Source organism: Mesoplodon bidens (genome assembly GCF_964165515.1).
Source record: "Mesoplodon bidens genome assembly, chromosome: 1".
In the NCBI taxonomy this organism is placed as follows: domain Eukaryota; kingdom Metazoa; phylum Chordata; class Mammalia; order Artiodactyla; family Ziphiidae; genus Mesoplodon; species Mesoplodon bidens.
This window is the reverse complement of record NC_138176.1, coordinates 10,225,596-10,238,876: the sequence shown is the minus strand read 5'-3', so window position 1 is coordinate 10,238,876 and position 13,281 is coordinate 10,225,596. Positions and strand designations below refer to the sequence as shown.

At 37.2% G+C, this 13,281-nt stretch overlaps 1 protein-coding gene across 6 annotated transcripts in view; it reads right to left on the bottom strand.

Annotated features, from left to right (window-relative positions):
* The window catches only part of ATE1 (arginyltransferase 1), a 163,849-nt gene that overhangs the window by 134,169 nt on the left and 16,399 nt on the right, over positions 1-13,281 (bottom strand). For 2 of the 6 annotated variants that reach the window (XM_081221003.1, XM_081221000.1), the window contains exons 6-8: positions 11,927-12,156; positions 9,902-10,030; positions 8,853-8,981 (exon numbers count right to left, since the gene is read on the bottom strand). In XM_081221003.1, coding sequence (XP_081077129.1) covers positions 8,853-8,981; positions 9,902-10,030; positions 11,927-12,156 — 488 coding nt within the window. The remainder of the gene's footprint in view (positions 1-8,852; positions 8,982-9,901; positions 10,031-11,926; positions 12,157-13,281) is intronic. The other 4 variants (XM_081221005.1, XM_081221002.1, XM_081221004.1 and 1 more) reach the window with 2 other exon arrangements.

Here is a 13,281-nt window from a genome sequence, read left to right as displayed (position 1 = left end):
CTGTAATTAAGGAGAAAGAATTCAGCACTTACCTCACCTTCTTAGGAGAAACTAGTTCATCCTCAGTTGATTAGGAAAACCTCCCCCTGCCTTTTTTTTTTAAACAAAGAATAGCTATTAATAAATGTATAAAAAAGAAAAAGAAAAGCTGAACAAACCACTGTTCCACAACCACTAGTGAAATGACTGATCCAAAGATCATCAGTGGATACTAAAACCACGAGATGAAAGGCTGTTGACGAAAGGGACATTCATCTGTGCAGAAGTAACTCTCCTACAGATAACTTGCTAAACACAGGGAAAATCTTATCCTTAAAATGAAGATATCTAGACGTTACCTCCTTAACCTAGTGTTTGAAATTAGCATCAATATTGGGACAACCCATCATTATATAACTTCTGACATAATACGATGTACACAAAATCACCTATGAAGCGTATTTGTCAAAATTGTTTAACCTGAATCAAGGTTTAGACTTAATTTTCAGTCTACAGGAAATCTGCGCAACAAAGAAGCTAAATTAGACCAGGAGGAAAGATTCGGACAAATACAGAATGTGGGACATTCTTTAAGATAACTGGCCTGGACTTTCAAAAGCCACTGTCATGTACCTAAAGAGCATAACTAGCATACTGATTTAGGCACAAAAATACCATTCTCCACTAAAAGTAACTAGGACTCATTGGAGAAAGGCTGATTCCAAATCCGGAAGAAGAAAAACACATTAGTCTGGAACATCTTATTGAACCAGATAAAAAGGGAATAAATACTTAAAGACTCCCTTGAGGGGAATCCTACTGGCCAAATTTGGTACAATTTAAGCATTAAAAAAAAAAAAAAAAAGATAGCAATGGATTATAATCGAAAACTTTTTAAATCCATGAGCCCACAGTGATACCAGAAGGAAAAATGATGCGGGGGGGGGGGAATGGGAGGTAAATGAAGATAAAGCTCTTTTTTACAGAAGATACGCAATTTCAGAAAATAAATGTAGAAGAAAATAAAACAATCAGATAAATCACCATTGTGCAGCCCCTCCCACCTTCCCATAACTGGTTCAGGCAAGAAACACCAAAGGACGTTTATCGTCCAAATGATTGGACGATAGGTGATTGGGACAGAGATTTTTCAAAATCTCTCAAAAATATCAGTATCATCCCACAGCTCAATTTTTTTTTTTTTTTTAAATCTGGCTCCTTAATTTATTTATTTATTTATTTATTTATTTTTGGCTGTGTTGGGTCTTAGTTTCCGTGCGAGGGCTTTCTCCAGTTGCGGCAAGTGGGGGCCACTCTTCATCACGGTGCGCAGGCCTCTCACTATCACGGCCTCTCTTGTTGCAGCGCACAGGCTACAGATGCGCAGGCTCAGTAGTTGTGGTTCACGGGGCCCAGTTGCTCCACGGCATGTGGGATCTTCCCAGACCAGGGCTCGAACCCGTGTCCCCTGCATTAGCAGGCAGGTTCTCAACCACTGCGCCACCAGGGAAGCCCCCCACAGCTCACTTTTTAAATAGTGAGTAATGTGCCTTTACAATGGAAAGATCTAATTACAAAGGTGAAAATGGCACTTAACAATAAAAAGATCTGATGGCTGCCATCCATCTAAGTGAGCAGACCTAGCATCACAAATAAAGGGCAACCTGACATTATGTGCTGTCTGATATGATACAGCAGGACAAAAAAAACTGGCATAACCCCTAGAAAAAACTGGCAATATCTAAAAGTTGAACATCTGCACACCTAATGACAGCAATTCTATCCTAGGTGTATACCCAACAGAAATGTGCCCATATGTTTACCAAAAGACATGTTAAAGGAGGTACACATGCAGCACTATTCATAGTAGCCCCAAACCAGGAGCTGCTCACATTCCCATTAACAGTAGAAATGGATAAATTATGGTATATTCATAACTAGAACAGTATACGGCTGTGAGACTGAACAATCTACAACACACAAAAATACAGATGAATTGCACTCAATATAATGTTGAGCAAATGAAACCACAAGCAAAAGAGTACACACATGTGATTCAACTTAAAGTACAAAACAGGCAAAACTTATCTGCAGTCTTACAAGTCAAGAAAGTACTGGCAGTGACAGGAAAAGGACAAGAGGGGGCTCTGAGGGGCTGGCAGTAGTCAATTTCGTGATGAGAGCCACTTAACAAGGGTGAGTCCAGTTTAGGAAAATTCACCTATCTGAACACCTATGTGTATTTTCCTGTATGAAACTACACTTCAGTAAAAGGGTTTTTTTAGAAAGTACATATCACCTACACCTAAAAACATGTATGCTGAATCTGATCACTAGAAACAAATACTGAATAAAGGACGTTCTAAAAACAATTGGCCTACACTCTTGTAAAATATCAGTCATGAGGAATAAAAAAATTTAAAAAGACTTAGGAAACATAACAGCCATATTATAAACATAGCATAAATATAATACTTCATTCAGTGCAGGAACCTTGACTGGATCTAGTATTTTTTTAAAAAAAGCTTTCTAGGTATTTTGGGTATAATTGGGAACATCTGAATATGGATTATGATGTTATAAAATTTCTGTTAATTTTTTAGGAATGATAAACATTGTGGTTACATGAGAATATACTTATTTTAGGAGATGCATGCTTAGTACTTACAGGTGAAGTGTTATAATACCCACAACTTACTTTCAAATGGTTCCAGTAAAGAAAAGATGACAAAGCAAATTTCACAAAAGTTATTAACAACCAGTGAACCATTGTGAACAGTATGCGGGTGTTCACTGTATTTTTTCAACTTTTCTGTTCATAAATTTCAGAAGTTTCAAAATAAAAAGTTGAAAAAATAAGTCAATATCACAAAAAATAGTTGAAAGATAGAAGCTGTTATACAATTTGAAAAATATAAACTAATATACAGCTAAATATAATCTACGAACCTAGACTGGATACTGATTTTTTTTTAATGGGACAGATATTAGATGATATTTACAAATCATCAGTTTTCTTACATGTGATAATGACACTGCATTTTGAAGAAGCACATCTTATTTTTTCAGAGACGTACGCTAAAGACTTTAGGAGTAAAATGTCATGATGCATAATCTAAGTTAAAATGATTCAACACACAAAAAAAGATAAAGCAAACACAGAAAACGAAACACTGTTGAATCTAGATGATGGGTACCAGGTGGTCAGTATACTATTCTCTCAGTTTTCCTTTATGTTTGAAAGTCCTTAATAAAATTTGGAAAACAATTTAGTCAATGCCCCAGAATTGTGATGAGACTACTGGAGCTATGGTTACAGCCTGTTCTTCAAATAGTTTAGAAGAGCTGAGATCAACTGGCACTTAATAAACATTATTAGATAATGCTGTTTTCTAAAATATAACATCAGTAAAATTTCAGCTAAAAATCCCATGTTTATATCATATGGAATTACTGATATTTTGAAAAACAAAGATGATTAAATGCTGGCTTTATATTGTATTATACAAAAGATAGGTGACAAATTACTCCTGTTTTATTTTATCTAGATAGTATTATTTTCTGAAAATCTGGTATCTACCTGAATGATTGAAAACAGTAATAGAAACAAACATATAGAATAATTTACTAAGTCCTATGCCATCTCACCATCTGCAATTATGTGCTGTTTTTCTAAAGATGTTACTAAAAAGAACTGACTTGCTATTCTGCATATCAAAGCAATCTATATTTATTTATATTCTCATCAAATCTCTCAAAGAATAACCCACTTTTTGGGGTGTTTAAACGATTTTATTTTACGGTCACCAACAGAGTAAAAATGGATTTTATGCATTGATATGTTTACTTAAAGTTCCCAAGTTAGTATGTTGACTGGTTTTTACTTCAAATGGTTTACAACAACAAAAGCAAAAATGGATTTTCTTGAACATAATTAAATTAGTTTGGCCCATTATATTGACAAAACCACAACACAGTGAGCTGCTGCATGGAGCCCGTAAAGCAGGTCGGGACATCATTTGAACTCTTCAAAAGAGAACTTTTTTGGTTTCTCTTTCTGCCTCTGAGCACAGGAACACTGGCTGGTTCCTCAGGTAGAAACTGTAGCCAGGTACAAGGGAAAACTACTTTTTGTACTCCATGACAAGAATTAGGTCCTTTCAGTATAAAACGCCTCACTTCGAGCCTGAGAAGCAAAGCAGCATGTCCAAATCAGTTCGTCTAGGCAGCCAGCCCCATAGACAGAGTACTTACTCTCTACCTGTGAGCAAGAGTCTGCCAAGTGAAGAAAGAATTTCTAGGATGAAAACACGGCAGGTGAAGGACTCATCTACAGCAGTGACCATCTCCCTACACAGAACTATCACTAGGGCAGCTCACAGGTCTTAAAATTCCCTGTTAATGAGTCCAAAACTTAATCATCTACCTAGAGAAGACCAGAACTAGGACCTAGCTCCTGACCAGCGCGCGCTGCTCATAAAGCAGAGGTGTCACTCAAAGAGAAATGAGCCACCGTCCCTGCCCGCAGCTCCAGAGCAGTGGCACAAAGGGGCTCAGGAGGGCAGGCCATAGAACAGAGAGCTCCTCAGCAACCTGGACTACATCTGGAACAGAGGGAAGTTCAAGCCTAGGGGAAATCTTGAAAACAATGGAGATTTTGGTGGAAGCATTTAAGAGGAGGCTAGTAGTTCCATGAGGGCAACAAGCTAAACCGTAGGCCAGCTGGTTTACCAGAGAGAAACAGGAAAAGAGACAGTGAAGAAGAGCACTCCTGGGGTCAGAACAAACCTCAAAGATTGGCCTCAAAAACTGCTGCTGCAAAGGGGACTAAATTTAATAAATCAAACTATGGAGCAATTTATGCCCTGGGGCACTGCTGAAAACAATACAGCAAACAGTCAGCAATTAGTGGAGCCTAAGAGCTGGATGTGAAACCAACAGAGATAAAACACCTTAACAGAGGCATCAGGGAAAGAGACAAGGAGAACACTAGGAAGACCACTGTCATCCCAGGGTGACTGTGCAACGTCCAAGGCTGAGGCCCCAGGGCGTGACATCAGAGGCTTCTCAAATACACGTGTGTATTCTTTCTTCTCTTAACTGATTTTAAAAGCAATTGTACAAAACAATATGTGTATAATTGTACCGTTGGTACTATAACATATAGAAAAGTAAGATATTTGACAATAGCATCATAAGGAAGGTGGATGGGAACAAAGCTGAACTACAGTAAGAAACTTATATTAGAGAGTAACTCAAACCCACAGGAACAAATGAACAGAACCAGAAATGGAAAATCAGGTTAATTTTAACAAATTATAAACAAACACTTGTTCCTATTCCTCTTCTCAGCTTTATAAAAGACATAAAATCATATAAGGTAATAATTATAACATATATTGAGTTTATAACATATGTTATAAATAGCACAAAAAGGGGGAGGAGGGACTAGAGCTCAGCAGGAGTAACATTTTTATACCTCACTGGAATCAAGTTAGTATAAATCTGTAGTCACTCCTGTGAGTCAAGATGTATATGGTAAGCCCTAGAGCAGCTAGTAAGAGAACACCTCAAAAACATATAGTGAAAAAATCATTAAAGGAATTGAAATGTTACCCTAGAAAATACTCATTTAATGCAAAAGGAAGTAGTAAAGAAATAAAAGAACAAAGACATAAAACATAGAAAAAAAGTGAAATGACATAAATCCAACTCTATCAATAACAACATTAAATATGGACGGATTAAACACTTCAACTAAGTGGGAGAGACTGTTCTCCCTCCGAATTAAAAAAAAAAGACCCAAATATATGGTGTCTAAAAAAGACACACTTGAAACTCAAAGACACAAACAGATTGAAGATAAAAGAATGGTATAGAAGTATCATGCAAACAGGAACCAGAAGAAGACGGAACGGCTATACCAATCTCAGACAAAAGAGATTGTAAAATAAAAAATCCTACTAGAGATATAGATAATCCACAGAATGAAAAAAATATTTCTAATCACATATGTGATAAGGGACTTGTATCTAGTCCCTTAAAAATGGGTAAAAAATTATAAATGGGCAAAAAAATGTGAATAGACATTTCTTCAAAGAAAATATACAAATTGCCAAAAAACACATGCAAAGATGCTCAACATCATTAGCCATCAGGGAACTGCAAATCAAAACCTCAATGAGGGAACTCCCTGATGGTCCAGGGGTTAGGCGCTTTCACTGCTGTGGCCCAGGTTCAATCCCTGGTCAGGGAACTAAAATCCCACAAGCCTCGCAGAGCAGACCAAAAAAAACCTCAATGAGATAACCACTTCACACCAGCTAGGATGGCTAAAATTAAAAAAAAATAATAAAGGAATAAACAAGTGTTGCTGAGCATGTGGAGAAAGTGGAACCCTTGCATACTTCTGGTGGGAATTTAAAAAGGTGTCGCACTTTGAAAAACAGTCTGGCACTTCCTCAAAAGGTAAACAGAGAGTTACCCTATGACCTAGCAATTCCACTCCTAGGTATACACCTCCGAGAAATGAAAACATATGTCCACATAAATACCTGTCCACAAATGTCCATAGCAAAACTTTCTATAAAAGCCCCAAAATGAAAACAACCCTAAAATCCATCAATGGATGAAAAGAGAAACAAAATTTGGTATAGCCATACAATGAAATATTAATTGACCCATAAAAAGGAATGAAGTACTGACACATGCTACAACATGGATGAACCTTGAAAACATAATGCTAAGAGAAAGAAGCCAGTCAACAAGAGACCAGCGTTGTACAATTCCATTTATATGAATTGTACAACACTGATTGTAGATTAAGGAAATCCAGAGACAGAAAGTGGAATATGGTTGCCTGGAGCTGGGGTGTCTGGGGAAGAAACGAGGAGTGACCACTATGGGAATGGGGCTTCTTCTGGGGATGATGAAAATACTCTAGCACTAGTGAGGATGGTTGCACGACTCTGTGAATATACTAAAAACCCCTGAATCATATACTTTAAATGGGTGACTTATAATGGTATGTGAATTACACCTCAATAAGGCTATTATAAAGAAAAAAGCACAGTACAGAGTCTTGACTTACAAAATGTTATTTCATGTTATTTCTTAGAAGCTACATTCAGTGAGATGACAAATTCACCCATGTGAAAAACAACATCATTTCAAATGTCTCTGAAAACTCCATATGAATTCAGTTAGATGTCAGGTAAATAAAATGCTATGAATGAAGTAAAAGAATTTATCAAAGCCAAATATACTCACTTGTATGAAATCAAAGTACTAAACACAGCAAATTCATACTGGTGGGAAAGTTTATGATAGTTTATACAAACTTTCCCACCTGTATGAATTTGCTGTAAGCATGTGATACTATAAAATGAATCATTAAAGCAAAACTATTTGGCTACAATAAAGAAATCCATTATGTATTTCTATTTAAACACAAGGTCAAATCATGTACCCAGAGTTCAGTACTACTGATGGTAGTGAATGTAAATTTAAGCCTTTTTTATAAAGCCTCAATCATACCTTATGCCTAAATACAGAACACGGCCCTAGAGCCTGTCCAGATGTTAAGTGGCACTCATCTTTTCAGACTTGGCTCCGATGTCACTTCCTTCAGAAGAACCTCCCTAACCTCCAGTCCCACACTAAGGTGGCTTTCCTTACTAATCCAACAGCACTGGAACTGCTTACCCATCTGTCTCCCCAATTACGACTATGAACTTTCGCACTGAACTACGTCTGCAGGAATGGACTCCACAGAGGCCTGAAGCCCAAGAGGGGGTGAAGGGGTTCCCGGGAAAACATCAAACATATGAGGGTGTTTTGGCCCAACTATCCATACCTGGTAAGCAGGCAGGCACAAAGCCAGAATCTCAAGGGTAGTAGGAAAGAATAACGCTCAGAAAGGCATTAAGACCTCCTGGGAATATCAAAGGGAACTTCTTGCACCTTTCAGAATCCTCATCTGTAAATGCTACCACCCCCAGCTATAGGTCTCAACGGGGAACTTATGGAAGCACTTCTCAAATCGGAATGTGCATATGAATCACCTGGAGACCTAGTTCAAAACGCAGATTGTGATTCAGTAGGTCTGAGGGGAGACATGAGGGTCTGCATTCCTGGTGCCGCTGATGCTGTTGGTCTGCAGACCACACTTTACCGAGAAAGGCTCTGCGAGACCCAGAAGTCAGCATTCTCTCAGGGAACATGCAGCATTAACTCCTGCCTTATTATCATCTCTTTTAAGCTAACACATCCTATGTCATTAAAAAAAAAACAAAAAATCAAAACTTCAATCCTTCTGCATCTGTTGGCATCTTTCTTCCAAAACACCACTGTCCAACTGTGCAAAGTATGCCATCTCTTATTCATCTAAATATCTCCAGCTGGAAAATACAGGCCCTCACTAAATGCATGTTAAATGATGCTCTATGTAACCTCAACACATTGAGTTTTTTCCCACATGCTTCTTGTTAAGATATATTTGTTTATTGGTCCGTCTTTCCCATTTGATCATCAATTCCTTGAAGACAGAGACTCCTCCCTGTGTGCTGTGGCACAGTCTGGCACACAAAGAGCACTCAGTGACCTCTGCTGTCTTAGCCCAATGACTGATGTGTAAACACAATACACTCAGGTTCCTGGAGAGAACACTGAGTAAAAACATACCCTTTTTTCTGAGGGATTTAAAATGATCACATGTATAACTTGTTTTCACAAAAGTTCAGTAATACACAATGTAAGGATCATCAACTCTACTTAACAGATAAGAAAATGGAATAAGAAGGTTAGATACTGATATTATGCTTCTTCATAGACAACCTCATCAACATAGGAAAAAAACATTTAGCAAAAGGTACCTCGGTCTTCCCACATTCATCGGGCGGGTCCTGGTGTATGGCCATTTGGTACTTGACATATAAAGAAAATGACTGGCTGAAGGACGACTTGAACTCGGGGTCCTCCAAGGAGACAGGTACTAGCCTCACCTTCAGAGCAAGGAAGATACAAGCAAACGCTACTGAAACACCTCTGCCTGATGATATGCTTCTGAAGGTGAGGCTAGAGTAAGATCTCCGCAAATCCACTTCCAAAGCTCAGCGCTGGAATTTTTATAAAACGAATAAACCTTGGGACAGGTTGACTAGCACAGAGCCTGAAGCACGAACTGTGCACCAATATTCATGAAGAATTTAAACTCACAAGGGCCGGGACAATTTCTTTTTGTTTTTTTTTCTCTATCTACCTGTTGTGGTTCTCTGCATACAGCAGAGTCAATATTGCTGCTCATGTTAACTGCTACTACCTGTGTCACCTCTACTTATATTAAGGGCTTTAAACTTTTTCCCCTTCCAGATTTTTCTTGGGTAATTTGATTTGTAAAATTATAAGTATATGAGGACTTCAGTTAAAACATTCTACTATCTTACTTTTCTAGTCCCACTCAGTTGTGTATGGGTAGTACATCAACGAAGAATAATTTAGTTGTTATCAACTTTCTCTACACATGACTTTTAAATGGAGATAAAGCATATTAACTGTGTTGTGCAAAGTATGCCTACCATAAATATAGTGGGGTGTTTTTTTACTTTTCTCTCATAAATATTTTAACTTAGAGATCGCCTTTTCACTAACTCTTAAATAAATGCATCTAAACATAGTGACTTTAAATAGAGATACTTCATTTTACTTTCCATTCTGAAATTATACATGAAAGGCTCTTAACATGGCATGAGGTAAAATCTGCACTTTCAGAATGTCCAATATTCCATGGTCCTATCTCTTTGCAGATACACTGCAAATTGAATATAAATTAAATGTACCACAAATAAACCAAGAATTCACACAGTGATATCAAATAGAGGGGAAAGTTGCATTTGTACAGAAAAATTACACTTGGCCTGCTGACCTGGCTCACAGTTGGTTTATCAGGTGGGTCCTTGTGAACAACCATCTGGTAGCGTTTATAGACCTGGTAAGACTCCTGAAATGTGGCTTTGAACTGAGAACTTGGTGGAGATGATCTCACCACCCTCACCTTCAGAAGGAGTTAAAAAACAATGCTCATTAATTCATTTATTTATTCCATGGAATATGCATTAAGTTATTCCCACCCAAAAAAGCCCCAAAGTTCCAATACAAATATTAAAGCATGAACATATAATGGTAGTATTTTAACATTAAAAATCAACCGGTTAGTAAGTAAAGAAAAAAAGTTATTTCTCCAAATTATAGACTCATTAAGAAGGCAGAGGATCCTGTCCAAATTCTAAGACTAAGCTCTTAGACTGACTGAATTATGCAAGACTGCCTCTATTGTAAACGAGTAGAATACTTCTGGCACTCAAGACACAGACACAAATAAATACTCTTTAATATTAGCTGTACACAACTCACCTTCAGTAAAACAATCCAAAAGACTGAAAATGTGAATATATTTTTTGGACACTCTTTCATGCATCATTAACTCTAAACTTACAACTTTTTTCTTTAAGTGTAAAAGACAACCCTCAAAGAGTGCTCCTATTTCATGGCATAGTTTAAAATGAAGACTCTAAGGTCAGATTCCCTTTACACAAATCTTAAAGTCACCATTTTAGTCAAGTAAATAAATTAATTTCCCTGTGCCTTAGTTTCCTCGTATCTAAAATGAGGATGCATTAAAAGCAGTAATTGTACATAGTATTGGCTAACATTTATTTTAACGTTATTTACTAACCAGTTAAAATATGTTAGCAAAATAGAAGAGTAAAACACAAAATCAAATGTAATACAATAGACGGGTGTCATTGGAAACTTCTTGTTTCCAATTGGAAACTTCTTGTGCCACGAGAAGTAGTTGCTCTCATGAAAGAGTGACACCCAGGGGATAACAAAAATCTATCCATCCTGGATATCATTACATTAAAAAAGTAAAAGGTGCCTACTGAAGAACTGTTATATTAGGTGTGCCTGGTGCCCTGAATACATTACTATTTGATCAAAAGATAAAAACCTCTTGATAAACTATTGTAAGTATTCAATAGTGTGCTCCATTCTCCTTACAATTTGGGAAGGAGAAAGTCAATACCAAAACAGAGTAGCCAAGGAATTATAATAGTCAGAGTTGTTAACACATATCTGATAATAGATATTGTCCTAAGATTTAAACTGCACCAAAGTAACTGTTTAATATCAGGTTTTTCAGTGATAAGTGATGTCCTTAGATTATATTAAGCTGTAAATTCAAAGGCTGACCAGTTATTAATCAAGTAGGAGAATATAATAAAATCATTATGGCTAATGCTTTAGAAAAAAATTTTATAAATATACCAAACTAATACTGAAAAATCTAGACTTAACCTGGAATATAAATCAATTTGGGAAAAATAAGAGGAATACTCTTAAGACTAGGCATACTCACACTATGCCTAAATTGGTTTGGGGGGAATTAATGAGAGGATTATAGTAGTACATTTAGGACTGTTTAGTTAAGTCCTAACTGCTGGCTTGCATATGTAATACCATTTGCTGCCTTGATCAAGATCAGAATATTAGAATGGATGAAACAGTGATTTGCCTGCTGTGATCTATTCTCTTTCACTACCTAAACCAAAACTGCCAAAAATGAAATTTTAAAACAGTATTTCTTATTTTTCACTCTACTAAATTTCAGTCAAGAGATACAAAAAGCCAGAGTACCTCAAATAATAACACACTAAAACTAGAATTTTCACAACTTTAGTAGCCAATTGCCTACTTTTTTAAATCTTAAAGAAAAAAAAAAGGTTTTTCTCAAGTAACAATTAACTTAGTAAATATAAATGCCACTCCATCCCAATTCACTTTAATTTCCCATTATATAAACAGCAAAACATCAACTGTATGATCTCAAGTGAAAAAAAACAAAGTAGCTAACAAAAAACAAACAAACAAAAAACACCCTCCAAAGTACCTCAAACTTGTGTGATGCACTCTCTGGTAAAGATTCAAAAATTAAATCTTCAAGTGACTTGGGCTGGTTGGATTTAGCCTTGGGTGGGAACAAAGACGGTGGCTGACACTGAACCTGGATACCCTCCAGTTCTCCACCTGGGCTCTGCTGCATGAGTTTTAACCTTTTCCTTTCTTTCCGGATTTCCTTTGCTTTTCGACATGGAGGCTTACTCAAATCTGCCCCTTTGCCTAAAAAAGAATTTCAAAATATTAGACCAATCACTTTTGGCTCTAGAAATATTTTTTAAAGGTCTCAAAGGTTCCACAAAATCAGTACAAAGAGTTCCAACTGTTAGGTTAGCTTCGGGTAGACGTTTCAGAGGCTCATGGTGTAGACCCCTAAGTTGATCTTTAAATTCTACCTTCGAAGAAGAACTGCCAGAGAAAGTAAATAGTAACAGAAACTTTTCAGGCAGCTCTTATTGTTGAAACATTTTCTTTTACATATTCATCCACTTCTCTGCCTTTGCAGAAAGAACACAATCAAATACCTTCTGCTTCACGACACTGCTGTCTCCAGCCCATTTCTGAGGGACATTTCTCTGAAACCTAAGCATTTATCACTGGTGACAGAGATAAATGCTTAGGAACCAGGTGTAAATGAGGACTGATCCCAGAACATACTCTGGCAGGTTTTTTTTAATGAAAAAATATCCTTGCTTAGTTCAAGATATTTGTGTCCTTCTCTATCTAACTGAGGGGGTCTCATTAGTTTGGCTCCAATTAGAGTTTTGTTTTAATTAGAAGAGAAAATATCAAACTGATAATCCTTTAGAATATAACAATTTTTACTATTATAAACCATAAATTTTAGTGAGTACGCTTTAATCTAGGAAGTTGTTTTCAAGGAATCTATCCCAAGAAAATCATAAGGGATAGAGGCAAATAATGAACACAAATGAAAACCTCAAAGTAATCTAAATGCTCAATTATAGAATTACACAATTTTTAAAATAAGCAACAGAATATCAAACAGCCATTTTAAATGCTGTAGAAATTTTAGGGGATTTGTCATTATTCAATGTTAAAACATGGGCTTCCCTGGTGGCACAGTGGTTAAGAATCCACCTGCCAATGCAGGGGACACGGGTTCCAGCCCTGGCCTGGGAAGGTCCCACATGCCGCGGAGCAACTAAGCCCGTGCGCCACAACTACTGAGCCTGCGCTCTAGAGCCCACGAGCCACAACTACTGAAGCCCACGTGCCTAGTGCCGGTGCTCCGCAACAAGAGAAGCCACCGCAATGAGAAGCCCGTGCACCGCAACGAAGAGTAGCCCCCACTCGCCGCAACTAGAGAAAGCCACGCACAGCAAG